Here is a 23,019-nt window from a genome sequence, read left to right as displayed (position 1 = left end):
CTGGATCTGTATTTTATAAATTTATTTAATTACCTTATAATTAATATTTATTTAATTAATTACAAAAATTATTTACAGGATTTCAGTTTTTAATCTTGTTTGGCTTGGGTCTCAGCATCGTCGTAAATTATGTCAGCAAAAGCAAAAGTAATCAGCAAAGCTGAATGAAGCTGCTCCCTATACTTGTAGTCGTACGATTTGTAACCAATTATCACATTTGCATTGACTGTAATTTGAGGAAAGTCCGAACTTTTACTATGCACGTTGCCTTCCAAAATATCTTGGATAAGAGATTCCGAGGACATTATGTCGTTAGCGACAATCAAGTTGAACCGTTTGGCTGAAGACAGAGGTGCTAGCGTGTAAAAATTATTTATTTTTCCGTTATCAGTAGCAGTGCTGTCATTGCTGGCATTCAATAGTCGCCGCATGCCCAAGATGCTGACAACGGTTGCAATGACTTGCTGGCGCTGCACATGATACTGATAAGCACCAGCTTTTAATTTGCTTATCATTGCATAGGGTTCAGCTTCCATGACATAAGCATCTGCATTTGGTATTCTATCTATTATACTAATAATCATATTAATCAAAGGAACCAAATTTGACTTCGGTGGACTTTCATATGTCTGGCATTCCCACTGAATCAATTTTTTATCATCTAGTACTGCCCAACTTATCATGTTTCCCCAGATTCGTATTCCCACGATGGTGTTGATACTCTGTAAAATTGTATTGTCATTTGGGAATTCAAATCAATTATTTTTAAAATATAAGTAAGAATTTTAAACACATACTTGTTTAGTAATTTTATCTATTGCGGGCATAGTCGTGCATTTAGAAGGTCCAGTTGATTTAATTATCACTTTTCTTTTACCACCGTCCAATATTGACCTGCATAATCTCACCAACGAAGGCACATCTTGGATGACAAGTATGTCATTGAACGTCTTAAATTTTCCATGCTTCTCTTTGTAGGCCATAAGTCTTTTTAATTCAGATTTTTTAATATCATACTTATTAAAATCTGTCTCTGTGCACTTATTTATCGTTGCGACAATCAATGATTCCTCATCTTCACTGAAACCTTTGGATTTCTTAATGCTTATGCTCTCCCTCAGGACCACAGACTCTACGAGTCTACATGCTGATTTGTGGAACTCAAATTTTGACAAATGAGTCTGAAAATTTTTAAATTCAAAAATTTTAGTCTCCAATAAAATATAAATATAAAAATAAATACCGGTTCGATTGCAGTTCTCAGTGTCCTTGTGATTGTTGACCACATGTTTGAATTTTTTAAAATTAATGACAGCTATCATTTAATTTAAAATAAAATTTTTTACTACCTAATTAAACTAACTTTCATTAAAGTACACAGTATTATAGTACAGCAAATAAACATACATATAACCAAAAAATATGATCAACAAAAATAAAAATAAAATTTAATTTGCACAGTAACCAATTTTATTTATTTGAATTTATAATTAAATTAAATTGTACAGTTGTCTATTAACTACATTCAGTACTTTAATTTATTGATCATTTTAATTATCATGTAATCGAAATTTTTAAATACATAATTTCGGTGATTTAATTTCAATTAAATGCCGCAGCAAATCGAGTATCGATTGTCAAATCACGTAAGCGGGATTTTCAAATGGAATCAAAGTAACGCGGGATCATAACTGGACGTCGCTGTTGTTCTGGAGAATTTCTATAAAAAATTAATTAATATATAATAAATCATATTAATTTTTTGAATTTTCTTCTATTAATTACAGAGTCATATTTATTTTTAATTAGATAATTATATGAATTAAATATGAGTTAATAAATACCTTGGAGGCCAGTAAGTAATTTCAGAACCGATTTCTTTGTTGAGATGCTGAGGAGGAATAAATTCACGCTGTTGCTTGACATTTAATTGGTTATCGCTGACAGTGCCATTGACATTTGACTTATTTTCCGGCTGGTGATAATTAACTGGAGATGATGATAATGGCAATAATTCCTCGGGTAATTTCAAGCTTTTTTCAGACTGCCATAAATTAACTAGAGCTTCAGATTGATAGTAAGGTTGTACAGCGTAAATAAGTGTCCATGGTGTAATGACTTTGGGTTCCTGATCTTCTGCATGACAGTTAAGTCCTAGCAGAAAAAATCCTAGCAACTATTAAAAGTAATTTATTATTACAGTGAATAAAATAATTTTTTTTGATAAATTTAATTACAAGACTTACGAAGATCGTTTGTGAGATCATTTTATTTTGCACTGATGATTTTGTTGTCAGCTAAACTATTTATAGTCTCTCAGAAGAGTAAAAGCTTATGGAAGATAAAACGTATCGTTTTTCAAATTGACGGCATTGATAATTAAGGATTAGATCGATTGTAGGAATATTAAAAAAAAAATATATGTAAAGTACAAGAATTATTAATTTATTAAAACTATAATAGATAATATGAATCATTAATAAGATTGATTTAAAAAAAATAAATATTCTTTATCTCTCCACGGCTTCCAGAGGTATGACATTACATCCTAGCAATCCTTTACCAGCCCAGGGTCGAGGTGTCAGAGTTAGAACGACTACTTTCATGTCGACACGTTTGACCTTCACCATAATCTCCTTATAGCGGCTCTGTTCCACAAGATCTCCGATGTCTTTCAGAGACCTGAAGTTCTGGGCATTTATTGATCCAAATTCCATCACAAGATCATTCAAAGCAATACCCTAGGATATTCATTTTCAGTTAGCAAACATGGTATCAAATTTTAAAAAAAAGTATTGAGATAAATTACCGCTAGCTCAGCAGGTGACCCAGAAGACACGAGATTAACTCGAAGGAAAGGTTCCAACGGCAATTCATCGTCATCTTGAAGGTTCCCTGATGCTGTCACTTGGCTAGTAGCAGATTCTTCACCACCTTTGCCTGCTAATGAATGTACTTTCACCAAACCAGCTTCGATTCTTCTCATAAGAGCCTTATGGTCATTTTGGAGACCTGGTGAAATTTATAAAAAATGAATACCAACAAATATAAAACTTAGGACCATTTCAAAAAGAGGTTATCTTACATATTATTCTACTTCGAGCCTGTCGGACTTGATAGACGTCAACGTCAGCTCGAGGATAATCTTCATCATCAACTAAAGGATCATTCATCCCCACACGGTTCTAAAAAAATTTATTTCATTATTTTTTTACCCCGCAAAAAAGTAACAAGTCATCTAGCGAGATTACAGACAGCAAATTAAACCATTTGAATAAATGAAGTTGATTCAAAATTCAAATTTACAAGACTTACACTCTCTAAAATATTCTTCTGCTCCAATAGTTTCATTTCCAGATCATCTTTTTCTTTGATGAGATCCAATACATTTTTTTTCGCATCTTCCAGCTCCATGTCGACCACCATTTTCATTGTTTTTATTTTCGCATTTCACGTTTCACTACTCGGATTTTCTTCTCCCTCCAAATGGAGAATTATAGCAGCTGATACAGCAGGGCCGTATTTGTGCTAATCAATGACAAAATAGAAATTTATTTCATCACTTAAAAGTTTTTTTTTTGAACAAAAAAAATGATAATTTAATTTTTTAAATAAATATTGAAGCAGATAAATACTGACAGTAATTAAATAGTAATTAATAAGTATTAATTAATCAAAGTGTCATTGAGGTTATGGTACCAGAGTGTTGATTAAAAATGAGTTTACTATCACTTACATCCCGGGTTCTTAGAATAAAAAGTAATTTAATAAACATTCGTTGTATGAGTGATAATAAATTAGAACGTCCCAATTTAAGATTCACTAAATCAAGACCAAAGTCACGTGTTTTTGATAAAGGTTTAGATGAAACTGAATATGATCAGCATAACAAACCACCTGGTCCAATAAAATATATATTATTGGGAATACCAATAATTACATTCATTCTTGGCACTTGGCAAGTGGAGAGACGTAAATTGAAACTCCAATTGATAGAAGATTTAAAAAAGAGGACAACTGCGGATCCAAAACCTCTACCGGAAGATCTGCACGAGCTTGCAGAATTGGAGTACTACCCGATAAAAGTAAGAGGACAATTTCTGTATGACAAAGAGTTTACAATAGGCCCCAGGAGTCTGATAGTCGACGGTTCTGGAACATCAGAAAAAGGAAGCGGTGGTGGTTTGATCGGTGGAAGCGGAGCACGAACTGGATATTGGATAATTACTCCATTTAAATTAGAAGATCGTGATCTTACGATTCTAGTCAACCGCGGATGGATACCCAAGAAGCTGGAAAAGATGCCTGTTGATAAACTGGGGCGTGTTCCTGGTATTGTTGAGATAACGGGACTGCTGAGGTTGAATGAAGAACGAGCTCCGTTTATGCCGAAAAATAAACCTGCTGGTAATTTGTGGTTCCATCGAGATCTCGTGGCCATGGCAGAGTCTGCTGATGCTGACCCAATATTCATGGACTTGGTTGTGGGTGATGGTGTACGTGGTGGTCCAATTGCTGGACAGACGCGTGTCTACATGAGAAATGAACACCTGAGCTACATTATCACCTGGTACTCATTGTCATTGATAACATCATGGTTCTGGATTAGATTGTACATTCAAAAATTACCACTTTTGTAATTACGTAAATAAATTATAAGTTACATACAATATATTAATTTATTTTATTTTTAATTACTATTCTATGCTACAATAATAATAATTACACTGATGATAAATTAAATTAGTCATTTGTTAAAATAAATAAATACTTAATTGAGATTAAGACATTTGTATTTTTAGAAACAGCGCTTTCAAAAATCGCGCTTCATATGTGACAGTATGTTTCGCATCAGGAATCAACGGGAGTTCATTGATGTCATATGGCTGGTCAATTATCGTCGAGACATCTTTACCATACGCTTCACAGTGCTCAAGAAATTGAATACATTCTTGAATGGTAAAGTCTTTTAGGACAACGAGCTGCTTGGCCAGCTGTTCAAGAAGCGACAGGAAACATCTCTTGGCATAAAACCAGGTGTCAGTGCCTAATTTTTTGTTGTAAGGCTCCAGACTCTTCATCACTCTCGATATTCCAAACTCGTAGTTGCCTTTAGCACAATAAAGTGTACCAATCACCATGTTAACGATACACAAATGGAATAATTTTTTGTCTTGCTCTTCAAAGGCAACTGTTTCTTCTTCTTTTTCGATTTTTTTCATCAGCTCCTCGGCCTCGGCATTCTGCGTCGTCATTATGTAGCTTACGCATAAGTTCGCAAGAACTATCGCGCTCACATCTAGGATCTGGAACCGTTCAAATAAAATAATTAAAGCGACAGCTAAATAATTAAATAGAATAAGAAATATCTGGAAATTTACGCTGTCATATTTTTTTTTGACAATCGGCTCGTAAAAACCGGTGGCTTCTTTGAATTTATTTTCCTGCATGAAAAGAGTGTGGGCCACGTTCAGTCTCCAGACGTCGTGGTCGTTACAGAAGTCAGCGCTCATGCGAAAAATTTTTTCAACCTGGACATAATTCTCCAGGTCCCAGTAAATTTTAGCCTGTGACATTAAAACAGGAATGTAACGTTCTAACGTTTCGTCGTATTCATTGACAGTTTTTTTGACAGCATTGTCGTCGTGATTGAGTCGCGCTTCCTGGACTTGCTTTGCTAATTTTCTCAAAGTCTCGCAATGTTTGTTGGCAAGATCATCTAGTTTCCTGTAAGCTTCTTCGGGCGCCGTCTGCTGAGTTATTAAAGCGTCCAAGAAATCGTACAGATACTGAAATAATAAATTTTTAAATTTAAATTTAAATTCCAAGTTTTTCTTTTTATTTTTAAATGCAGAGAAATTTTTTTGTACGGCCCTGAAACTGACGTTTGTTTTTTTTTTCTCTAACCTTAAGCGTGCGATGTTTTGATCGATTTTAATTGCAAATGTAATAAAAAATTACAGAATATGATTGTTGTAAATTAAAAATAAATTTAATAATTATTTAAAAATGACACGCTGTGAAATAAATGAAATATTTCGCGGTAAAATTGCGGCAGTACAAAATTATGGAGCTTTTGTTGAAATTCCTGGATGTAAACAACAAGGTTTAATACATAAATCACAGGTACTTGTACTATTTATAATATTTTGTTAATGATAATTTATTTTGTTAACATAAATTTATGTTTTAAATTAATAGGTGAGTTCCACGTGGGTTGATGATGTGTCAGAAGTATTAAAACGCGGGGAGTCTGTGTGGTGTAAAATAATATCAATTGGTGATGATGGAAAAATCGGATTATCAATGAAATTTGTCAATCAGGGCAATGGTACTGATATGGATCCAAATGGAGTAGAGCAGCAACGCGATGAGCAGAAAAAGAAACCATTTCCGCAACAGAGGAAAGCTATTGAACTTGAAGCTGTTTTGAATTCAATTTGCAGGAGATGCAAATTAAAGGGTCATTTTGAGCATGATTGTTTTTCATCACTCGATGGTAAAAAGTATGATTTGATACCGGAAATTGAAGACGATCTGCCTGTAGAGGCCCAGCAGACGCTGGTACCAGAGAAATTACCTGACGATGACAAATTATTGAAAGCTGACAAGAAATCAAAATCCAAGAAGTTGAAGAAAAAGAAAAGTAAAAAAAAACGATCGGTGAGCAGCAGCTCGGATGACAGTTCTTATGAAGAGGAAAAGAAGCATAAGAAGAAAAAGAAGAAACACTCGAAGCAGAAGAAGAGAAAACACAGTGAGAGTTCTAGCGATGATTCGAGTGATGACGTTTATCGTGAAAAACATTCGAAGAAATGTAAACATTCTAGGTCTAAGCATTCTGATTAATTTATAATTTTTATAATTTATAATCTTAAGATTTATGATACGATAATTTGTATCGTATATATTTAATTAATAATAAATAAGTACATTTACATTATGAATATTTTTTAATACTTACCGGAGTCAGGTACTTGTAAGTCAAGTGAACATTTTCTGCTAGGACATCAGCTGCAAGATCGTAGTATTGAAACTTGCAGTACAACAGAAGTAAATTAGCAAACGTTTCAGGCGGGAATGGATTTTGCTGGAGCAAAAATTGTAGTTTTTCAAATCCTTCATTTGGTTTAGTGTCCATGTTAATTAGCGCCTGGTTGTGCAATGTCACAGCATCCAGTTCCTCTTCCGATCTGGGTGGCATGTCCGTGAGAGCCTCTTTGGCTGCGTCGTCTACAATAAATATTAATAACTGTCATAAAATATTTATTTGTAATTTAATTATTCAACGAAAATTTTTTTTACAATTTTTCAGTTGATATTCTATAGCCGCTTTCAAATTAAAAGCTTCAGTCAAAGCAGTCTCATGTAAAGTCAACGTGTTACCAACACTCCGGACTTCAATTCCTTCAGTCGTTACTCCAACACTCAGCTCTGGATGTTCTCTAATTCCTTGCTCAATAATGTCCGCTATAATTTTTTTAAAAATCCTTACTATCATTCAAATCTTTCTAAGAAAAATCTTATTAATTATTAATTTATTTAACTGAAGTATAATTACCGATGTGTTTCAAAGATGCTGAATATTCTCTTAATTTATAATAACACAGAGCGACATTATAAGACAAGTGCGGTTTGAATCCCGCAATCTGAAGCGCGCTCAAAAATTTTTTCAGTGCTTTTTCATACTGCTCCTCTTTGTACAGAAGACAACCTAAATTTATTTCCGTATCAATGTCATCAGCAGGACACTGATCGATAAGATTTTTCACAGCGATAATGTCTTCTTGTCCATATTTAATAGCCGCTTGTAATTTTTTAACTTGAGTATCTAAATTCGACTGGTTAGCAATCGTTAAGCATACGTTCCATGCTTCTTGGAACAAGCAAGCTTGATGAAGTGATTGTGCATAATAAAGCTTGTAAAGTTTTTCATCTGGACACAAGTGAACCAGTTTTTCATAACAATCAGCCGCGGCGATGAAATCTTGGGTGTAAAAGTAACAATGGGCCAGTAAGGACAAGCATGGTCTTGACTGAAAGTTAAATTCATTTGGTAAATTATATGAGCAAATTGATTATAATAAAAATAAGTAAATTTACGTCAGGATGAGATGCCAGGAGATCTGTCAGTACATGAATGCTGTCAGTATATCGTTGCTCTTTGATCTAGAAATAATAATCAATTGAATTTATTCATCTGTCAATTAATAATTAATTACGTACCATAGTGTAAATAATTTTAGTATATTCTCCATCTCGTATATGGATACTTTGTATGAAACCTGTCATTATGTCATGTATGTTTCATAAATATATGAAGAAGCATCAAACGGAGAATGACAAACTGTTCCACGTGCTGTGTTATGTCAGGTTTTAAACGGTTACCATGACAACCGCAGTAGGCCATTGAGTCAGCTGATTTCTATTGAAGAGTAGGGATTTAATGGTTTCCTAGAAAGAGGGTACGTCAGTGTTGCGTTGAATTATCAGCTAGATAATGGAGCAGACAAGCACAAGCTCAAACAAGTCTGACAGTTGATCTTCTAGTCCCACTTTGTGTCAGTGGAATTTTTTAAATATTTAAAATAAATTTATTGCAATAGTTTATAACAACAATCATTTTAACAATATATTTATTTGTTTAAAAAAAAAAAGAAATGGATGTGAACGTCAGTGAAGTGACAACTTGTCGAGTTACCAATTCCATTGATAACAAAGTTATTATTTTATGTGCCAAGTGGACTGAAGATCATCTTGAGTTGAATGTTATAAGAAATGATAATTTCCCGCTCACAGGCCAGGTAAACAATTTTTTTTTATATCAATTTTAAATCTCCATTTGTCCTTGAAGTTTTTTTTAAAAAATATACCTACTGATAAGTTTCATGCTAAATTACTGAGGGCTGAATATTTAGTATTGTGATCCTTAGTGATGTTTACTAAACATTGTCTGGTTTAGTCTATGGATTTTCCCGCACTTAATTACAGCTTTTTCTACTTTTTGGTTGTTACCTTTTACTACTTCACGGAATTTACTACCTGGCTGCTGTATACTGATTTTTTTACTTAGAATTTAATAGACATATATTTGGTACTTTTATAACTGAGATTTTTATTTTAAATATGAAAATTTATTTAAATAATTTAAATTATAGATTTCAAAGGTGAAACTTTCGGAACCTGCAGAGACATATCAAAGAACAGCAGAAGAATATTTGCAGGAAATAAAATATGAACTTGCTGGCAAGGATAATGAAGTAAAGTTTTCATTAAAAAACGATGTATTGACTTGGAAAAAGCGAGTATGGAACAGAGGATTGATAAAATGTGAGCCATTTAATGATATAATATTATTTTCACGTCTTGTACACAGTATTTTAGTAAGCAAATCTACTGTGGAAGAGAGTGAAGTAAAATATAAAGAAGAAAATGAAAATTTGAAACGAAAAATAAGTGAGATGGATGCGGCGATGATCAAAATGACTTGTTTAAAAAACACGATGGAGAGCGCGCTGTGTAGAAAATTTTTATTTATTTTAAATAGTAAAAAAGACTTGATAATAAATTTAAAGGATGAAATAAAAAAATTATCTAAAGCGGATTCTGCGTATGATAAATCTACTGATGTTAGTGATAACGAAAGTGAGGATGATAAAGTGGAATCGATTTATCCAAGTAAAAGAATGAGGAGAGACAATTCTAGTCAGAAAATGTTGGAAAAGGTTTCAGTGGAAATGGAAACAGAAAGCGATAAATCAAAAGAAGATACGATGTTTAATGAAATTGCTAAAAAAATAGAACAGGAAAATTCAATTTTTCAGTTTGATGAAAATGAATATAAATATGCAACTAATGGTAATGATAGTGATGATTCAGATATTAATTTGAAATACGAGGATTCGCAGACGGTGGTTGAACCAAAGAATGATACGCAACAAGATTTATTTTCTTCGCAATAATTTACCAAATTTATAAATTTTTATTTTAGTGTGCAATCTTCCAGCACTTCTTTAAGTGACAGTCTTTTAAAATTTCTAAAAACTAAGTTTATCATCAAAAGTTATATTTTTAATTAAAAAATGTGTAATTTACACAAAAATTTATAATCAAATTAATTATTTAAGCCATAATATTTTTTAATTAATTGACAATCGAGCATGTATTTTAATTATTTATATTTACTTTATATATATTTATGTATACTTATATAGATTTTTTTATTTGTAAACAAGGAAATTTCAAATATATTTTATATACTTTTATTAAAGTAATTTGACGTCTAAATATTTTTATTCCGACGTCTTGGGAATTCAATTTTCTCATAGACATTTTTTCTTTTCGTCCGTGCAACCCAACTGTATGGAAATTCGCAGGGTTTTGAAAAATTTTCCAAATAATCATGAGCTTTCGTATCATCAAGTATTCCTATTTTTTCAAAATATTCAGTTCTCGATGTCAATAAATTAATATGTCCGACAGAAGTTTGATATTCCAAGAACATCGTCAACGGATATCTCGCTGGCAGACAGATACTTCTGCTATAAGAGGGTTTTTCAACGTGGAAAAGTTCTCGAATAGCTTTAGAAATTTTCTGAGCCCATTGGTAAAATTAATTAAACTCATATATCATATATAGTAAATTAATTAATATTAATATTTTAATTACTTTGATATCTTCGAAATCATAAATTCCAATTTTCGGTAAACGCGCCTCCAAAAGTAATAATTTCCTGCCATTGATTAAATTTCTGACAAAACAATCCTGGAGAATAATTAAAATTATTCCAACTAATCAAAATTGACATCAATAATTATTATTACTTTGTACTGCGGTAATTCTACATCATTAATAATCCAATCTTCAACATCTTGAATGCCCCAGTCCCAACATTCTGGCAATGCCAAATTATTGACAACATCTCCAGCAATTTTTTTCAGTGAAAAAGGTTTAGATTTACTGATAAAAAATAATGGAAAGCTTTAATTTATTAATTAATTAATATTACCATAAATAAACAGCAATTATTTTTTTTATTACTCAGGTAATTTATTCAAACTATCACTTAGTGATTTATCAAGGTCAACAATTTGTTGTGTCATTTTTTGAATGAATTAATCGGATTGTAAAGATGGAGCTGTCAGTTGATTCCTAAAACTTGACGTCTACAACTGATGATGTAGATGCTAATGTTGGTCAAAATGTACAGAACCTCGGGCTTTATTTATAAACAAAAGTATTATAAATAATTTATAAAAATTGTAAAATGATGATTGTAAATAAATAATTCATAATTATAATTAAATTAATCAGCAGCGATGATTGAAGTTATTGGAAAGTTATTAAAAGGGCCAGTATATTTTTCGGGTGAGGTTATTGAATGTTATGTTACATTTAGTAACCCACTTAATCCAAATCATCAGAAATCCCAGAGCCACAGGTACGTTATTCAATTATTTATCATATCATCTATTAATTATTTATGGTAAAATAATTTTTTCAGTGATGTCTTTGAAGGATTAGCTTGGGCGAGCGCTCAACTCCATTGCCAGTGTTCAGCTAATGACAAAATTGTTATAACTGATAAAATAATTTCAAACCGTACATCAGCAATAAATGCTGATACGGCATTTGTCCCATGGCAAAAAGACAATGGCCATGCTGTGGTAAATACAAAACCTAAGATTCTATTTTGTGACTTAAGATTATCACCCGGAGAAAGCAAAACATGTGAGTTTATGTTATTAATCTGCCTAATTAGGTTTTGATATTAATCTATGGTATTTTTATTTTGAATTCCTGATAGATATTTATAGAGAAACAATTCCAAGTGACGCGCCACCTTCTTATCGGGGTCAAGCAGTTAAATATTCTTATAAAATAACCGTTGGTACTCAACGAGTTAATTCAGCAATTAAATTGCTCAAAATTCCGTTCAGAGTCTTATCTCTAAGTGGTAAATATTTATATATTTACATACGTATTTAAATTTCAAGGTCAGTTGGGAATTTCATTGCATGTTTTTCTTTTTTAATTCATTTCAGAGTTACCAGAAGTCGCAATATGCAATGACAGCGTTGATCTGAGTCCCAACAATCCGTTTATGGAAACGCAAGAGCGCGAGAACCCGCTGGAAATGTCACTACAAACTCTACAAAATTTAACAGCCCGCCGAAGTCCAAATTTTTACAACATCACCAACGGACGTGGACGAGTTGTACGGTTTTGTTTATTCAAAAACTCTTATAAACTGGGCGAGGACATCGTTGGGACCTTTGATTTCTCCAACGCGACGGTATCCTGCGTCCAAGTGTCGGTTGCTCTTCAGTCCGAGGAACTCGTCGCTGACGAGTACAAACGCGGCAAGGGAAATAACTCGCGTATGAGTTACAATAAACATCACGAAGTTTGTCTTGGGTTAAAATACTCGCAACTAGTGTTGCCGATTCCGCTGCACGTTACCCCGGATTTTTTTACGCACTTGGTGACGCTTAAGTGGCGACTGCACTTTGAATTTGTGACGACGACGAAAGTAATCGATATGCCGATGGCGAATACTATTGATTGGCAGGCACCGTCGAGTCTTGATGTCGAAACGATGGTTTGGGATCTTCCTCTTCATATTTATCCGTCAATTACTCCGTCGAGTGCGTCAACACAACAGACCAAATACAATATTGTTATTTAGTATAAAATATTATTATTAAATATTTAATAGATTGATGTTATGGAAAATCAAAAATACTAAATAAAAAAGTTATATTATTTTTTTATACATAATTTGGTATTTAAACTGTCGTAATCTATTGATCCATAATTATTATACATATATATTTATAATTTATAATTTATTATTTATTATGATTGGGGTAAAATTTATTATTTAAGATTAATTTTAAGTAATTACAAGTGCTGGTTGTAGCGAAATTGTTCCTCAGACTCGGAACCGAGTCGTCGTGGGGGAGGTAGAACAGGCGGGGGCGGCGGTACAAAAGGTCCGTGATAGTCGTAGCGGTAGTAAGCCAATGACTCCCATCGGGGTGGATGTTGGACGTCGTATGAACTTGGCGATGGATTAACATAATAATTAGCCATGTCTGAATTACACGGTACATAAGGATACTGAGGCTCCAATAGACTTTGCAAGTGTCTTATATATGTAATCGCATGCCTCAATGACTCGATCTTGGATAATTTTTTTCCAGGCGGCTTACAAATTGGCAATTTTGATCTCAGTAGTTCGAATGCGCGGTTCATATCGCGCATTCGCGTACGCTCACGGTCACATGCTGATTTTTTGTAATCTGAAATATTATAGATTATATATGTGTATATATTTATTATTAAATGTAATTAATATTCATTTATAATTATTACTAATTAATTATTCATTAATTCATTTATTTATTGATTTTTAGTGATAAGTAGTTTTAAAAGTAATAAAACGTGAAGTTGTTGAGAGAAAAAAAAAACAGTTGATGTTCACGATATACTAATTGATTAATTCAATTTTTATATTGACAATTTAAATCAATTTTTTGATATATTTAATAATAATTAGAAAAGTTGTGAGTTGAGAATTTTAAGTTATGATAATAATTATTATTTATTGCTATTTTATTTAAAATGGACAAGACGAAGATACATCGAAGTCGCAAAGGAACGCAATTAAATGACGCTCATTATTTTCGACGACCGCTTCCTCATGCTCGGAAACGCATGACGATGATGAAAATTTTCCCAACATTATCTGATAAAAAAAAATCAGCAGACCCCCCAGCGACTCAAAACTCGAAAAAGAAGAAACGCTTCAATAATTTGGATATCGAGCAACCCTCGACTGAAATAACTCTGGTGTCTTATGACGATCAGAGTGGAAGTGATCAATCTGCTTGCGTAAGTCGCCACGATATTATTCCGAATGTACATGACGAAGGTATTAATCATCATGTGGAATTAGATAAGGACACAAATCAACAGGAAATAATTAATGAATCATCGCCAAAAATAGAAGTTTTGAAAGATAATTCTTCGGTTGGAACCATCAAGTCGGAAATGAGTAAGGAAGTGATGTCAGTAATGCCTGAAGAAAATTCAATAGTCGAAGTTGAAGTTAAAAATGATGACAAAGTCGCAGTTGAGGTTGAAGTGGAAGCGGAAACCAAAGAAGTGAAAGATCTTGAGCGGAAGGTAGTAGTAAAAAAGGTTGAAGAGAAGAAAGAGATAAAAAAACCGGAAGAATATTTTATGAGTGTGAATAGTGAAGAGAAGTTGAAGGAAGACGATAATAATAATAAGAGTTGGTGGAAAGTGATCGTCGATTTTTTTGGATCCCTCGTGGGAAAACGAGATGGTCATGATAAAGGGTTTAACAAGAATGATAACATGAGGGAACTAAGCAAAACGATAACACTGGTCACCGCGAAACCGGGAAATCCAAATATTTATCAAGCTTACGTATCAGCACTGGGCGGTAATAAGGACAACTATCGAATGGAACGCGAATTACGGATACAGAAAATGAAAAAAAATCAACATTATCATTCGGAAAAAGAATTGAAGAACCGTAAAATAAGTAGTCCACTCTAATTATGAAAAAAAAAACGTAAATAATTTATCAGGATAAAAAATAAATTTATATACCTGTGAAATTATTACTACCTTTCTCAGATTGAGCAGATTCACGTTGTACAGATTTTATTTTAGTTTGATGCAAAATTTCAAGATGCGAATGCGAACCAGCAGTCTCCGGTTCCGGAACTCTGATTACCAGGACACCATCCCCCGAAGTACTCGATCGTTCACTCATTGAGTCATCGTGCCAGCGCCTTCTTAGCGATTGTCGACGCATAAAAGCCGCCTCTTTCGCAGAATTAAACGGCGGCTCTTCTTTTATCCTCAAATTCTGATGCTCAAGATTGCTGGAAGACGATTCCTGATCGTCATTAACCTGATGCGATTTCTTCCCCATCTTGTCTAAATCCAACAGCACCGGAGATCTTCGCGGAAACTCTTCGTCATTGCTATCGTTCTCTGACTGTAAATCGATCACAAATTACTCATAAATATTATCGTAAAAAATTTTAATAAAATTTTGAATTTGAAAATTACCTTGTAACCAGATTGACTATTGCTCTTATCATTATCCTCCATTGTTAGCAATATGATTAATTAGTTTGTTATTAATCGTAGCGAAACTTTGGGTTACTTTGTACAGATGGAAAATTCTACCGTGATGTTATAATTTCGAAGACGACCCGAAACGTCTCATCGAAGATGTCACGTGTGACTATGAGGAACGCAGTTTGTCTTCAGATAAAATGTGGATCGGAGGCAGACAGTCGTTATTAATGTTAATTTTATCCGTTTGTTAAGTATTCAGGTGTTCATGCCAGAGGTTCTCATATATTAGCCGTCATAATCCGTCGGTTTCATCGATTGTTTGTACGTTTATCAAAATACAGTATCGGGACCACTAATGCATGTGCCCTTTTTGAACCATCTTTCCACCCGCTCTTAATCTCATTATCACATTTTTATAGACATCTGCTTCAGATCAACTAAACCCCCATAGTTTCCAGTACTTACTGTGTTGATCCACATATTAGCTGAGGTATCAAGTAAAAATAATAATTATCGCTATATTAAATTATTAAAAATATAGTAAAGACTCGAGTGTAAAGCATCCCTGGCGCGCAACGCATTAGCATAAGTATGTGTGGTGGTGGGACTCGTCATCGAGATCGGAATAAAAGTTGTAATACAAACATTGCAGACAATAAGAGCTCTTTTCTATTTGGTCTTGAATAGAAATACTAATGAAGCGAAACTGAGTCGTCTTATTATAATACACATAATAGTGAAAGTGCACCGTACTATCATATTAATAAATATACTTAATAATAATCGATTCTAGTTTGAGTTAAAAAAATACAAAATTTTTATTTTATTTAATTATTAACTTTATAATTTTTCTTTTTTAAAAACTATAAATTACTACGATTGCCTTCGAGTTAATATAAAATCGGTTGAACGTTCTTGATATGTTTGCCGATGATACATTGATCCAGCAAAACGAAACATTGTTACTATTATTGATGACTTTGTTGAACTACCATTTGAATTTACATAAGAAGTATCGATATCTACATTACAATAATAATAATAATTTTGATTATTTTAATTATGATTATTTAGTAAATACAAAATATATGTACCATAGTTTATCACGTTCTGCTTGCAAAGTAATTTCTTTAAATAATTTGATAAAATATTACGAAGCTCACGATTAAATCCTAAATAGATCCAGGGATTTACGCAGCTAGTGAGGCTGCTCATGAGTGTGAGAATCGTGAATGCTGGCCCTGTTTAAATAAAAATACTAATTATTTATCGGTGGCAATATTTTGTTTGTCATTGAGATAAAAATGGGAACCATTGATGAAAGATGAATTTGCCGCTTGTGGATCCCACGTTGCCCAGAGTTGGCATCCAATAAACGGACTACTTGTCATAACGTAAAGACTAACAACAGTAATCATTTGTTTGACTGTTTTTATCTTGGCACGTGATATCAATGGCTGGCGGTTTTTGTTATTAAAGTTAATTTTCTTGTTATTGTTTACGTGATCAAACCGATCACTTATCTCTGTATTTCTTCTTATATTCGCGCAAATACTTGCGTATGTATAAAGAAGAACTAGAAAGGGTAATAGAAATATGGTAATACTATACCTAAAAAAAAAAAAAAAATTCTTAATAACAATACATATTTTTCAATCACTAAATTAATTAGAAAAAAAATGACCAGGTAACGTAAATTCGTTCTCCATAGGGCAGACTAAAAGAAGCCCAGCAGTCCCAGACACCGGGAGAAATTTCTTGATAAGAAAAAACAATTACCTAAAATAATTATTCTTAATAGTAATTGTAGCTTTATATATTAATTATTGAATGATAAAATCTACCTGAGGAATACAGAGAACAAATGATAAACTCCAAGCACCATAAACCATTACCCTTGACTTTAACGATGAAGTACGACAATAATTAAAAGGGTAACAGATTGCCTGATACCGATCAATAGCCGTCGCTGTCAACACATACGAGCTCAGGTAATTTCCGAACGGTTGTAAAAATTTAATTATTTTACACAAACCATATCCGCCCTGAAATCTATTTGTATTAATTTGCCAGTAGAATAAATGTGTCGTAAAAATAAATTACCTGAATGTGATGTCCCAGGCGAGCTGGGGCAGAACGTTGAAGATCCCGGTGACAAAATCCGCGATACTGAGATGAAGCATAAAGAAGTACATGCGAGTTAATTTACGCTGGCGACCATGATAACGACGCAGGTAAAGCGCGAAGAAAATTAAACAGTTACCGATTGTTGTGATGATGAGGTTTATTGCGAGCACGGTTATTTCCCAAATGGCAAGATTTTCGTCTCTGGTATCTGGTTGAGTTGAGTTACCCATCATCACTCTACTTTAGTTTATACTTTTACCTAATATATCACGATGTTTATTTTTTTAATTCACGTTCTGTCGTGTCAGTTATGCGTAAAGTTAAAGGGCAAAATTTGAATATTCATTATCTTGTGGGTTCAATTCACTTCCATTAATAATTTTGAATGCAAACAATCGCCTCTAGTGATGATTACTCAGTAGAATTTACTACTATTATTATTATTATTATTGACATTTAATCACAACAATCTATAAAATTATAATTATTATTGATAAGTTGAAAATTTAGAAGAATGGCAACGAAAATTATCACGCAGATTTTCCTGATAAATTTTTGTATGATCAGCTCTCCGGAAAGCTGAATAGACAACTGCGAACTGGGAACTTCTTTAGACTTTATTAGTTGTCTTGAAGTAATCATGATAATGATTGACATATAGAAGGCAGTTTCAAGATCTTGTCGATTCCTTAGTCTGAAAAAAATCAAAATTACAGACCAGCTAATTGGCTTGGCAACACTATATCTATGATTATTATTATACTTAACATTCATGAATATCATTAAGTTTTTGCACGACTTTTTTCATCTATTACTATTGATACTGTAATTTAATGTGATGAAAAGTGATACGATCGTTGTTGATCTTCGATCCATAATCAGTGATGGTTTAGCATCAACGGACTATCAGCAAAAAAATTTGCCATTGATGGCTATTTAAACACAAAGCTGCTGGTTATCAATGAGCTCGTATGTTATTGATCTTGACAGATCCAAGATCTAGGCCTGCTCCATAATGGTAATTGATTCCATATGAATAATTAATTATATAAAAATAATTGGTCATGTTTGTTTCTGGAGAAAAAAACGTTGACAATTCACATCAAGATTCTTCTATTATTGTCAATAAATTACAGATAATTCGCTGCAATGTTATTTATACAATTCTTGACATGTTTTGTAAAAGTTTTTTATTGTTGCTGAGGTAAAAGACCCAATTATTGACACTATTCTATTTTTATTTTCAAATTTACAAACTTGACATTCATTTTTAAAAATTCATACCAGACTTTTCAAATTTAAAAAAAAAATCAACTGTCATCTGCTACTGTTATCATAAAAAATTAATTGATTATTAATATTTCATAAATTATTTGAATTATAGTGATTGATATATTTTTTTGAGTCAATAAATATGACTTTTACTTTTATTTGCAACAACACAATTTGAATATTCATATAAATTTTTATGAGTCGTAAAATTACTGACCGAGTTTGAAATGATTCAAAAATCAGCATCTAGATGTCGGGACACTGAAATTATTTCAGTGGATCCTCAAGTCATATGTCCAGAACGTCAAACTTGAATTATTATTATCATCCTATTGTTTGACGTTAAAAGTATAAATTTTTTTTTCTCCATTAAATTATACGGAGTTGTCAATAATTCTGGAAATTATTTAAAAATCTTCTTGACATGTGAGGTAATTTCTTGAAATATTTAAATATCAGTAATAAATTTTAAAAAAATTAAATGGCAGTTCTGTCGCGACTTCAGTTCATTTGACACTTGTACTTTTAATAATTAAATAACAATAATTTAATTGTCAGACATTAGTAATTAGTACATATAAATTACTGTGACTTTAATTAGTCATAAAAAAAAATAATAATTAATAAAATATAATTTATATTTTCATTTAGCATTCAAATAAAATTCAATAAACCGCGCCCCTAAAAAAATGCCTGGTATATAAATTTTAAGCAAGTGTTGTACATACACTTGTAAAAAAAATATAAATTGCAATTACAAGTAATGTCAGTGTCTGCCAGAGTGTATTGGTGACGTACAATTGATTAAATTATCACAATTACCATTTAAATTAATAGGAAATAAAATTTTTTAAATTGGAAATTATTATAAATATCGGCATTAATTATTTATGATTTAAATAAAATAAAATAATTGTGATAAAGAAAAAATAGTTTCGTTAATTTGGGCTTGTCCGCAAGAATAAAAGTAATCATTGATAATTTTTTTTACGTCAATGATCCGTAATTTCTAGAACTGCCCGAGAAATTATATAATCTTCGATAGCTTATGAGCAATAACATTTAAATATAATTAAAATAATAAAGTAAGACCTAATTACATGTTAAGATATATGGCAGTAAAATAATAAAGTCTATAAAAAAAATAAAAGTGCTATTGAGGATTTAAATGAAGTCTCGAGTGGTCAAAATGGACGATTAATTTATTGGAGTAAATAATGAATTTTTTTTTATCTGATAATTAACGTTTACTTATAATTAAATTATAATTGTTAATTTGATATTTATTTTTATTATTATTATTTTAAGTGTTTGTTAATTTACAGATTTGGAGCAATGCCACTCGTAAACCGACGAAATAATAATAATTATTATTTTATGAGAGCAAAGTTCAGCAGTAGTTAAATATATATAAAAATGTGCCTGAGTTATTGAGAAAATAAAATATACCAAGAGTTTGTGTCGAGCTAAAAATATATATAAATACTCAGGAATAATTCTAAGAAAATTTAAGAATAGAATCATTGATTAATGTACAATACGATGCCCGCTCCTCCAGCACCGATAGCAAGTCCCCAGCAGCCTCCGGGTTGTAAGAAAAAAACAGAAACTAATGAATCAGAAAATTTACCACCTTGGGCTAAAATAACTCTAACGTCATCTGAGGCTGAGATTGAAAAGTTGATTGCCAGACACGCATTAAAGGATGCTGAAGTAACGTATTTTTCTCAAGTCGAGCCGATTCTGCAGGATGGCCCACAGTAAGTCAATATTTTTATTTCAATTGCTGAGAATTAAGTCTATTTGAAGAATTTGTTTATAATTAAGACATAGTAAGTACACATAAGATAAATAATGTGGATTTATTTATACAGATGCGGACTGGTTGCTCTGGCAATGGCATCCCAAGAATACACCAAGCCAGTGTCTGTAACTCAGCTATTAGCAGAAGCACGTGTGCGTGGTTTTACTCAGCATGGCGAGGTTTATAGCGTTGACTTTATGGGAACATTAGCCGCTGAATATTTACCAGACCATCGGCCAGATGTACTTGTCGATTTACAAACATGTCCTGATACCTTGACTCACGCACTAGCACACGGAGCTATGGTGCTTATTCCATATGACTCTGATTTTAATCATGCGCCGTGTTTGAAGAGAGGACATAAAGCTCATTGGGCTCTTCTAGTTGGCTTGATATCTTCACGGTGAGTATTTTTTTAAAATTAATTAAGTAATTATTTATTTATGTATTGACGGTGATAATGATAATAAATTTAAAATTGTAGACAAGGCTATTATGTACTGGCAAGACATGGCAAGTCACGGCATTTAGCTTGCTGGCCGTTGAGAGATTTAATTGAGAGTAATGGGAATTTAGAGGAAGAAGGCACCGCAAGGCATGCGGGTGGTTACGTAATTCCGAAAGGAGGTGTAGGTGGACAAAGAGGCCTCCGCGGTCGTGCTCTGGCTCTACATCCGTATGTATGAAACAATGTTAATATGATGCGTCATACAAGTGCTCGTTATCATCGTGGGAAATAAATCTCGACGCATCAGTAGTGAGTAGCCATCATTGAAATCTGTAATTTTGCTTCAACTACGATAAAAAAAAAAATAAAACAAACCAAATAACATTGAAGAAATATAAGAAGAGATATTTAATTATTGTAATACTTATTGTCATTTCTTAATAATAAGAAATGAATTTTATGTACTTTTTCTCTCACTATTTAATATTTAATGTCTTTATGTATATAAATTTGGTGTAACGAGATTTATCGAGCTTGTGCAATTTTGAATGAGCGTACTTCGCTCTAATTTTTATTATTTTTATTTATATATTTATTGATGCATTTGTTATTTTAAAAAAAGCATTATTTTATTTACATTTATCTTTTTAATTATGTACTAAATGTTATATTGGTTTTTTTATTTGACAATCGCGAATTCACTGCGATATCGAGACAAAAAATTGACTGTCATAGATATTTGATTATCTACCGAAAAAAATATAAAGTAGTTGAAATGATGAATATTGAATTGTCTTGGTAACAGTGATGTGTCATTGAATATAGATCAAATTTTATCATAAAAATTTATTTTATTTTGTGTTCAATGTAACTGTTAATTTAATCTTACTGATGATAATTTTAAAAATTATACTGATATTATATAACTACACTATCTATTTTTATTTTTTAAAATATGTTTTTTTAATGATTATTTATGAGCGAAGATTGATAAAATTATATATAAAAAAAAAAAAAATATAAAATCTTTGTTTTTCATGAAAAAAAAAAAAAAAAAAAATTATCGTACTATCAATGAAATAAAATCTTTTATGTTATTATACAACTGGTAAATAATTTATATAATCTTGCTGTTGCAATTTCAATAATAAATTTAAAAGTATACGATATAAAAAAAATACTATTTAAAAATATTATTAAAATAATTAATATGAACAAAATGATCTCTGTGTTTGAAAAAAAAAATATCATCTAGATATTTCTATATCTAATAATACAGAAAATAAAATAAATGTTAAACTGCCGAATAATTCAATTGATAGCGCAGAAAAGTCAAAATTTTTTCCTTAGTTTAAGAAAAAAAAAAAAAAAATGATATAGTGAAACTTCAAAACATCACAAATGGGCAATATTTTAAGTTTAAATTATATGAAATACTTGTCATTAATTTTAATTGGCTTTAGTAGAACCAAAGACATTTAAATATTTAAATAATTGTATAACTATTAAGGATGAGCGAATAGTTGGAACTTACGAATTATTCGCACGTCTCTAATAATTATTATTTCGTTGACTGTCAATAATTATAATAAAATTGATAAGAAAATCTTAGGTTGATGCATCGGCCATTTGCTGTCAGAAATATTTAATTTATAATATAAATGCTTGTAATTAAAAATAAATAAAAATTTATAATTTAATTATTTCTATGTATTAAATTGTCTTTAAAATTATTAAGTTATGTAATAAATAAATATACATAATAATATATTTGTGTCACTGCTTAACGTTAAAAAATAATTTAATTGATGTGTTCGTATCCTGGTAGAAATTTTTCCACTGACTACATATCAGCACCTGGTCGGAGCAAAATTTTTAGTCCGGTCACCGGGTTCCTGAACTAAAATTTTACTTGCTTACTCCAAATATTTGGCCCGAAGCCTTATTAATTTTTTTTTGGCAGGTGATTTAAATTTCTGCCGGGAAATAAAAATGTTAAATTAAAAAAGTATAATGAATAATGAATTTAAAAATAATTAAGGTAACAAATGTAGTAAAAAAAAATGCGTTACATTTATATTTCAAGAAGCTTACAAACATCAACAACATATGCTTTTATTTTAGAATTAAATTTAATCATTACGCCTCGGTTACGATACTTCTTATCATTAATATTTTATAATCAAAACATACCACTTCCGATACTCATTTCCTTTTGGATTTTTTTTCTTTCATTTTAAAATA

General features: G+C 31.7%; 11 protein-coding genes across 14 annotated transcripts; 5 read left to right on the top strand and 6 right to left on the bottom strand.

The window, feature by feature from the left end:
* LOC103576763 (transcription elongation factor, mitochondrial) lies at positions 1-1,593 on the bottom strand. Its single transcript, XM_008557146.3, has 3 exons — positions 1,244-1,593; positions 798-1,181; positions 1-722 (listed from the first exon to the last, which is right to left on the bottom strand). The coding sequence occupies exons 1-3, from the start codon at positions 1,286-1,288 to the stop codon at positions 90-92; spliced, it is 1,062 nt and encodes a 353-aa protein (XP_008555368.1). The 5' UTR covers positions 1,289-1,593; the 3' UTR covers positions 1-89.
* Positions 1,594-1,648: 55 nt separating this feature from the next.
* LOC103576766 (uncharacterized) lies at positions 1,649-2,357 on the bottom strand. The gene is made up of 3 exons (XM_008557148.3): positions 2,247-2,357; positions 1,845-2,176; positions 1,649-1,720 (listed from the first exon to the last, which is right to left on the bottom strand). The coding sequence occupies exons 1-3, from the start codon at positions 2,265-2,267 to the stop codon at positions 1,660-1,662; spliced, it is 414 nt and encodes a 137-aa protein (XP_008555370.1). The 5' UTR covers positions 2,268-2,357; the 3' UTR covers positions 1,649-1,659.
* A 67-nt stretch (positions 2,358-2,424) lies between these two features.
* On the bottom strand, positions 2,425-3,440 carry LOC103576765 (26S proteasome non-ATPase regulatory subunit 9). Its single transcript, XM_008557147.3, has 4 exons — positions 3,316-3,440; positions 3,086-3,185; positions 2,810-3,012; positions 2,425-2,741 (listed from the first exon to the last, which is right to left on the bottom strand). The coding sequence occupies exons 1-4, from the start codon at positions 3,430-3,432 to the stop codon at positions 2,511-2,513; spliced, it is 651 nt and encodes a 216-aa protein (XP_008555369.1). The 5' UTR covers positions 3,433-3,440; the 3' UTR covers positions 2,425-2,510.
* Positions 3,441-3,711: 271 nt separating this feature from the next.
* LOC103576767 (surfeit locus protein 1) lies at positions 3,712-4,674 on the top strand. Its single transcript, XM_008557149.3, has one exon. It carries the CDS (start codon positions 3,717-3,719, stop codon positions 4,638-4,640), a length of 924 nt encoding a protein of 307 aa, XP_008555371.1. The 5' UTR covers positions 3,712-3,716; the 3' UTR covers positions 4,641-4,674.
* A 42-nt stretch (positions 4,675-4,716) lies between these two features.
* On the bottom strand, positions 4,717-8,358 carry LOC103576769 (tetratricopeptide repeat protein 30A). Its single transcript, XM_008557152.2, has 7 exons — positions 8,227-8,358; positions 8,104-8,169; positions 7,562-8,036; positions 7,306-7,470; positions 6,965-7,233; positions 5,382-5,789; positions 4,717-5,306 (listed from the first exon to the last, which is right to left on the bottom strand). Exons 1-7 carry the CDS (start codon positions 8,290-8,292, stop codon positions 4,782-4,784), a joined length of 1,974 nt encoding a protein of 657 aa, XP_008555374.1. The 5' UTR covers positions 8,293-8,358; the 3' UTR covers positions 4,717-4,781.
* LOC103576768 (zinc finger CCHC domain-containing protein 17-like) lies at positions 5,716-6,938 on the top strand. Its single transcript, XM_008557151.2, has 2 exons — positions 5,716-6,126; positions 6,202-6,938. Exons 1-2 carry the CDS (start codon positions 6,010-6,012, stop codon positions 6,847-6,849), a joined length of 765 nt encoding a protein of 254 aa, XP_008555373.1. The 5' UTR covers positions 5,716-6,009; the 3' UTR covers positions 6,850-6,938.
* Positions 8,359-8,488: 130 nt separating the features above from the next.
* Positions 8,489-10,206, top strand: LOC103576770 (uncharacterized). Its single transcript, XM_008557153.3, has 2 exons — positions 8,489-8,804; positions 9,159-10,206. The coding sequence occupies exons 1-2, from the start codon at positions 8,661-8,663 to the stop codon at positions 9,960-9,962; spliced, it is 948 nt and encodes a 315-aa protein (XP_008555375.1). The 5' UTR covers positions 8,489-8,660; the 3' UTR covers positions 9,963-10,206.
* A 954-nt stretch (positions 10,207-11,160) lies between these two features.
* On the top strand, positions 11,161-12,781 carry LOC103576771 (RAB6A-GEF complex partner protein 2). The gene is made up of 4 exons (XM_008557154.2): positions 11,161-11,441; positions 11,505-11,731; positions 11,808-11,957; positions 12,046-12,781. The coding sequence occupies exons 1-4, from the start codon at positions 11,320-11,322 to the stop codon at positions 12,687-12,689; spliced, it is 1,143 nt and encodes a 380-aa protein (XP_008555376.1). The 5' UTR covers positions 11,161-11,319; the 3' UTR covers positions 12,690-12,781.
* A 33-nt stretch (positions 12,782-12,814) lies between these two features.
* LOC103576772 (uncharacterized) lies at positions 12,815-15,463 on the bottom strand. 2 transcript variants are annotated; one of them, XM_008557155.3, is made up of 3 exons: positions 15,113-15,463; positions 14,645-15,038; positions 12,815-13,305 (listed from the first exon to the last, which is right to left on the bottom strand). In XM_008557155.3, the coding sequence occupies exons 1-3, from the start codon at positions 15,152-15,154 to the stop codon at positions 12,905-12,907; spliced, it is 837 nt and encodes a 278-aa protein (XP_008555377.1). In that variant the 5' UTR covers positions 15,155-15,463; the 3' UTR covers positions 12,815-12,904. The 2 variants fall into 2 exon arrangements, with proteins under 2 accessions (XP_008555377.1, XP_008555378.1); XM_008557156.3 differs by having other exon boundaries at positions 12,817-13,305; positions 14,663-15,038; positions 15,113-15,458.
* A 461-nt stretch (positions 15,464-15,924) lies between these two features.
* On the bottom strand, positions 15,925-17,666 carry LOC103576773 (vasopressin V1a receptor). Its single transcript, XM_008557157.3, has 6 exons — positions 17,228-17,666; positions 16,969-17,176; positions 16,809-16,903; positions 16,437-16,735; positions 16,219-16,365; positions 15,925-16,146 (listed from the first exon to the last, which is right to left on the bottom strand). The coding sequence occupies exons 1-6, from the start codon at positions 17,482-17,484 to the stop codon at positions 15,998-16,000; spliced, it is 1,155 nt and encodes a 384-aa protein (XP_008555379.1). The 5' UTR covers positions 17,485-17,666; the 3' UTR covers positions 15,925-15,997.
* A 1,145-nt stretch (positions 17,667-18,811) lies between these two features.
* Positions 18,812-21,755, top strand: LOC103576775 (UPF0692 protein CG33108). Of its 3 annotated transcripts, none has more exons than XM_008557158.3 (4): positions 18,812-18,954; positions 19,849-20,283; positions 20,398-20,730; positions 20,812-21,755. In XM_008557158.3, exons 2-4 carry the CDS (start codon positions 20,054-20,056, stop codon positions 21,011-21,013), a joined length of 765 nt encoding a protein of 254 aa, XP_008555380.1. In that variant the 5' UTR covers positions 18,812-18,954; positions 19,849-20,053; the 3' UTR covers positions 21,014-21,755. The 3 variants fall into 3 exon arrangements, with proteins under 3 accessions (XP_008555380.1, XP_053597203.1, XP_053597202.1); XM_053741228.1 differs by lacking the exon at positions 18,812-18,954 and adding an exon at positions 19,175-19,490; XM_053741227.1 differs by lacking the exon at positions 18,812-18,954 and adding an exon at positions 19,510-19,733.
* The last annotated feature ends 1,264 nt before the right edge of the window (positions 21,756-23,019 follow it).

This window comes from Microplitis demolitor, chromosome 8 (assembly GCF_026212275.2).
Source record: "Microplitis demolitor isolate Queensland-Clemson2020A chromosome 8, iyMicDemo2.1a, whole genome shotgun sequence".
In the NCBI taxonomy this organism is placed as follows: domain Eukaryota; kingdom Metazoa; phylum Arthropoda; class Insecta; order Hymenoptera; family Braconidae; genus Microplitis; species Microplitis demolitor.
This window is presented reverse-complemented; position numbering and strand designations above follow the sequence as displayed.

Excerpts from the sequence above, each read along its gene's own strand:
- LOC103576763 (XM_008557146.3), bottom strand. The coding sequence starts at position 1,288 with ATGTGGTCAACAATCACAAGGACACTGAGAACTGCAATCGAACCG. Across the intron at positions 1,182-1,243 it reads TGAGAACTGCAATCGAACCG|ACTCATTTGTCAAAATTTGA; the intron begins GTATTTATTTTT and ends AAAAATTTTCAG. Across the intron at positions 723-797 it reads TAGATAAAATTACTAAACAA|AGTATCAACACCATCGTGGG; the intron begins GTATGTGTTTAA and ends ACAATTTTACAG.
- LOC103576766 (XM_008557148.3), bottom strand. The coding sequence starts at position 2,267 with ATGATCTCACAAACGATCTTC. Across the intron at positions 2,177-2,246 it reads TGATCTCACAAACGATCTTC|TTGCTAGGATTTTTTCTGCT; the intron begins GTAAGTCTTGTA and ends TACTTTTAATAG. Across the intron at positions 1,721-1,844 it reads ATTACTTACTGGCCTCCAAG|AAATTCTCCAGAACAACAGC; the intron begins GTATTTATTAAC and ends AATTTTTTATAG.
- LOC103576765 (XM_008557147.3), bottom strand. The coding sequence starts at position 3,432 with ATGAAAATGGTGGTCGACATGGAGCTGGAAGATGCGAAAAAAAATGTA. Across the intron at positions 3,186-3,315 it reads AGAAGAATATTTTAGAGAGT|AACCGTGTGGGGATGAATGA; the intron begins GTAAGTCTTGTA and ends AAATTTTTTTAG. Across the intron at positions 3,013-3,085 it reads GGCTCGAAGTAGAATAATAT|GTCTCCAAAATGACCATAAG; the intron begins GTAAGATAACCT and ends AAATTTCACCAG.
- LOC103576767 (XM_008557149.3), top strand. The coding sequence starts at position 3,717 with ATGAGTTTACTATCACTTACATCCCGGGTTCTTAGAATAAAAAGTAAT.
- LOC103576768 (XM_008557151.2), top strand. The coding sequence starts at position 6,010 with ATGACACGCTGTGAAATAAATGAAATATTTCGCGGTAAAATTGCGGCA. Across the intron at positions 6,127-6,201 it reads GTTTAATACATAAATCACAG|GTGAGTTCCACGTGGGTTGA; the intron begins GTACTTGTACTA and ends TTAAATTAATAG.
- LOC103576769 (XM_008557152.2), bottom strand. The coding sequence starts at position 8,292 with ATGACAGGTTTCATACAAAGTATCCATATACGAGATGGAGAATATACT. Across the intron at positions 8,170-8,226 it reads CTAAAATTATTTACACTATG|ATCAAAGAGCAACGATATAC; the intron begins GTACGTAATTAA and ends TATTATTTCTAG. Across the intron at positions 8,037-8,103 it reads TCCTGGCATCTCATCCTGAC|TCAAGACCATGCTTGTCCTT; the intron begins GTAAATTTACTT and ends TTTAACTTTCAG.
- LOC103576770 (XM_008557153.3), top strand. The coding sequence starts at position 8,661 with ATGGATGTGAACGTCAGTGAAGTGACAACTTGTCGAGTTACCAATTCC. Across the intron at positions 8,805-9,158 it reads ATTTCCCGCTCACAGGCCAG|ATTTCAAAGGTGAAACTTTC; the intron begins GTAAACAATTTT and ends TTTAAATTATAG.
- LOC103576771 (XM_008557154.2), top strand. The coding sequence starts at position 11,320 with ATGATTGAAGTTATTGGAAAGTTATTAAAAGGGCCAGTATATTTTTCG. Across the intron at positions 11,732-11,807 it reads ACCCGGAGAAAGCAAAACAT|ATATTTATAGAGAAACAATT; the intron begins GTGAGTTTATGT and ends AATTCCTGATAG. Across the intron at positions 11,958-12,045 it reads CAGAGTCTTATCTCTAAGTG|AGTTACCAGAAGTCGCAATA; the intron begins GTAAATATTTAT and ends AATTCATTTCAG.
- LOC103576772 (XM_008557155.3), bottom strand. The coding sequence starts at position 15,154 with ATGGAGGATAATGATAAGAGCAATAGTCAATCTGGTTACAAG. Across the intron at positions 15,039-15,112 it reads ATAGTCAATCTGGTTACAAG|TCAGAGAACGATAGCAATGA; the intron begins GTAATTTTCAAA and ends ATCGATTTACAG. Across the intron at positions 13,306-14,644 it reads AGGTAGTAATAATTTCACAG|ATTACAAAAAATCAGCATGT; the intron begins GTATATAAATTT and ends ATAATATTTCAG.
- LOC103576773 (XM_008557157.3), bottom strand. The coding sequence starts at position 17,484 with ATGATGGGTAACTCAACTCAACCAGATACCAGAGACGAAAATCTTGCC. Across the intron at positions 16,736-16,808 it reads GAACGAATTTACGTTACCTG|GTATAGTATTACCATATTTC; the intron begins GTCATTTTTTTT and ends TTTTTTTTTTAG. Across the intron at positions 16,147-16,218 it reads GCAGAACGTGATAAACTATG|ATATCGATACTTCTTATGTA; the intron begins GTACATATATTT and ends ATTGTAATGTAG.
- LOC103576775 (XM_008557158.3), top strand. The coding sequence starts at position 20,054 with ATGTACAATACGATGCCCGCTCCTCCAGCACCGATAGCAAGTCCCCAG. Across the intron at positions 20,284-20,397 it reads ATTCTGCAGGATGGCCCACA|ATGCGGACTGGTTGCTCTGG; the intron begins GTAAGTCAATAT and ends TTATTTATACAG. Across the intron at positions 20,731-20,811 it reads GTTGGCTTGATATCTTCACG|ACAAGGCTATTATGTACTGG; the intron begins GTGAGTATTTTT and ends TTAAAATTGTAG.